This window comes from Caloenas nicobarica, chromosome 3 (genome assembly GCF_036013445.1).
Source record: "Caloenas nicobarica isolate bCalNic1 chromosome 3, bCalNic1.hap1, whole genome shotgun sequence".
In the NCBI taxonomy this organism is placed as follows: Eukaryota; Metazoa; Chordata; class Aves; order Columbiformes; family Columbidae; genus Caloenas; species Caloenas nicobarica.
In genome coordinates, this window is record NC_088247.1 from 14,189,791 (window position 1) to 14,192,588 (window position 2,798).

At 59.6% G+C, this 2,798-nt stretch overlaps 1 protein-coding gene across 1 annotated transcript; it reads right to left on the reverse strand.

Moving 5' to 3' along the window:
- Positions 1-590: 590 nt before the first annotated feature.
- On the reverse strand, positions 591-2,502 carry LRATD1 (LRAT domain containing 1). Its single transcript, XM_065632273.1, has 2 exons — positions 2,436-2,502; positions 591-1,776 (listed from the first exon to the last, which is right to left on the reverse strand). Exon 2 carries the CDS (start codon positions 1,737-1,739, stop codon positions 885-887), a length of 855 nt encoding a protein of 284 aa, XP_065488345.1. The 5' UTR covers positions 1,740-1,776; positions 2,436-2,502; the 3' UTR covers positions 591-884.
- Between the last annotated feature and the right edge of the window lie 296 nt (positions 2,503-2,798).

Here is a 2,798-nt window from a genome sequence, read left to right on the forward strand (position 1 = left end):
AATCCACAGCTCAGGCATGAGATCCTAGAGGCTGGATCTTCGAGGAGCAACACTCAGTATACTGTTCTCCAAAACACACCACTTCCTTCAAACAGTGAATTTAGTTTCAGTAAAACAGCTGCTCAGCAACTTTTTTTCCAAAAGAACAAAAAGGTAAGGAGGGTGGGAAGGGGGAAGAGGTGGAAAGAGCTTATGCATTATGATATTTAGCAGAGAGCTGCAAACAGAAAGCAAAGACAACGAATATTTTAAATGTGATAGATTCTAACCAGAAATGTGAAAGCATTTTCCCCTGTTAATATCTTGCCAGAATTGGCTGGGACAAAATTTGGGTTGCAGCTACAGGCTGAAGCAACAGTGTTGAAAACAAACAAACAGGCAGGCATTTACCCCTGCACCCCCAACATCCCCTTCCCTCCCCAGCTGGCAAAATATGACTGACGCTTTTCGTTGGCTGCAAGGCAAATATTAGCTAGAAACTCATTTAGCTAGATCCACATCCATGGCCCCAGATGTTTAAAACTTATCATGGATTAAAGCCATGAAATAAAAATAAAAAAAAATTTCAATTTGAAATTTTATTGGCATGTTGCTATAATGGTCAACATCAATTGACAGGAGAGACTTTGTCCACATACTCTGAGAACAGCCTTCCTGCACCTCCCCCCTCATTTCTTCCTCTCTCGCTCTTTCAGCATTAATGCCATTGAAAGCCAAACAAAACACTGGCTATGGGTGTAAAGAATGCTGGTTTTCTGGAATGTTGCCATGGATTCTGCTTCCAGTCTTGTCCCATGGAAAGAGGGTGCAGCCTCCTGGCTCTGTGGCAAGCTGGTCCCCCCAGGCAGGGCAGAAGGAAGATAGCCATGTACCCCTGCTACTCCCTATTCTTTCTCATCCACTATAGCCAGGTCTTTGATCACCCTCAGTTTGCCACTGGCATCGATCCTGCGCTTCTCACGTATTAGATCCTCCAAGCTGTGGAACCTCACCGTGTGCACCTTGTTCTCGGCCAAGTGGATCTTGAGATAGTATTGCTGCTGGTGCTGGGTGCCGGCAGCAGCCTGCAGCTCCCCTCCGGCTTTGAACTCCCTTTTCCCAAAGCGGCACCAGGCGGCGAAGCTCTCGGAGTTAGTCCAGCAGATCTCGTCGCTTTTTAAGCCCAGGTGCCCGCAGGCGTTTTGCACCACCAGCTCAGCCACCAGCGGGCGAAAGCGGTACCAGCTATTCACTACCCGGCCCACGTTGCCCGCGGCCGCCTCGTACAAGCTGTCCTGGCGGATCTGCCCCTGGTGCAGGTGGATGATCTGCCCGCTGCCCACGTACACTGCCCAGTGCGGCGGCGGGTGCTCCGACGGCCCCAGGTAGAGCAGCTCCAGCAGGTCCCCCGGCTTGCAGAGGGCAGGCAGGGCTGACACCGAGTAGACGCTGAGGTCCCCAGCCTGGGGGCCGCTGCTGACCTTGGAGAAGATGCATTCCTGGCCACGGAAAGCAGAGAACTGGGTCTCGTTCAGCACCAGCTGGTGGTGGAGGTGGTGGGTGGGCGTCTCCTGGCCAGGGCTGCCGGAGCCCTTCACGCTGTACTTGTCTGGCTGGCCTCGCTCGTCCAGGTCCTCCTCCTCATCCGAAAAGAAGTAAGCCACCCCGACGCGCAGTTCGTCTTTCTCGATCCCCGAGGGGTCCCCGGTCGGCAGCTCGCTGTAATTCAGGTGGGTGATGCGATCCAGTTGATTTCCCATCAATGACAGGGCGAGGCGAGGGCAGGAATTGCTGGATCTGAAGGAAGGGTGGGGTGGGCAGGGACAGAGATAACAAGAAAAGGGAAGGAGAGTGCAAACGGAGGGAAGGAAGGAATGAAAGAAAGAAAAAAAAAAATCAAGGCACATACAAAAGACTTCAGTGATTCCGCCCTAACTCCCCAGCCCTCCCCCACTCCTTCCCTCCCGGCAGCCCGTGCAAGGGAGAAACTCCCAGCGCGGATCCTTCCCCCTGCCCTCGGGATGCAGGGCAGAGCAGATCCCCGTCTCATCGGCGCTCGCCGGGCCGGGCTGGGTTGCCCGAGCCCCGCTGTCTCGGAGCGCCCGACTCCCCACAGCCGCGGGAAAAGGCGGCTCCTCGCCGGCTGACAGCTCTGCGTGGGGGGCCGGAGTTGCCCCAGGAGCCTCCGCTCCCCGCTCTGCAAGGAGAGAGAGCTCCTGGGGGCGGGGAGGGGCTGGTCCGGAGGGTCCCGAGCGCTTCCCTCCGCCTGCGCGCAGCCGAGCCGCGCTGGGCAGCGCGGTACGCGGGGAGGCGGCTGGAGGAGCTCCCGGGCTCGGAGCTGGCACACCTGCCTGCCCGATCCCCGCAGCCCAGCCGGGACTCCGCAAGGAACAGGCAAACAGCAAGCGATTAGCAACCCCCCCCACCCCAGGGGTCCCTCTCGCCCTCCTCCGTACCCGTGGTCTCCCAGCGCTAGAAACCCTCCCAAACTCCTTTAAAGTCGTCCTGTCCCCATGGGCGCTGCAGAGGAGGTGAGCTCCGTCCTCCCCGCTGCGCGCCCGGCTCCTCCGCCCGCACCGCCCCGCTCCGCTGTGGGCTGCTCGGCCCCTCCGGCGAACCTAAGTACCGGCGGCGCCGCTCCCGAGCCCGCCCCGGCCCCGCTCATTGGCCGCGCCGCGCCGCGCCCGGTGGCGGCGGCAACGGGGCTCCGCGGCGTCACTGCCCGGCCGGGCCCCGCCGCCTCGCAGGGCCCGGCCGGCTCGGGCGTCCCCGGACCGGCCCCGGGGCCGCGGCGTGTCCGTGGCTCGGTGCGGGCAAGC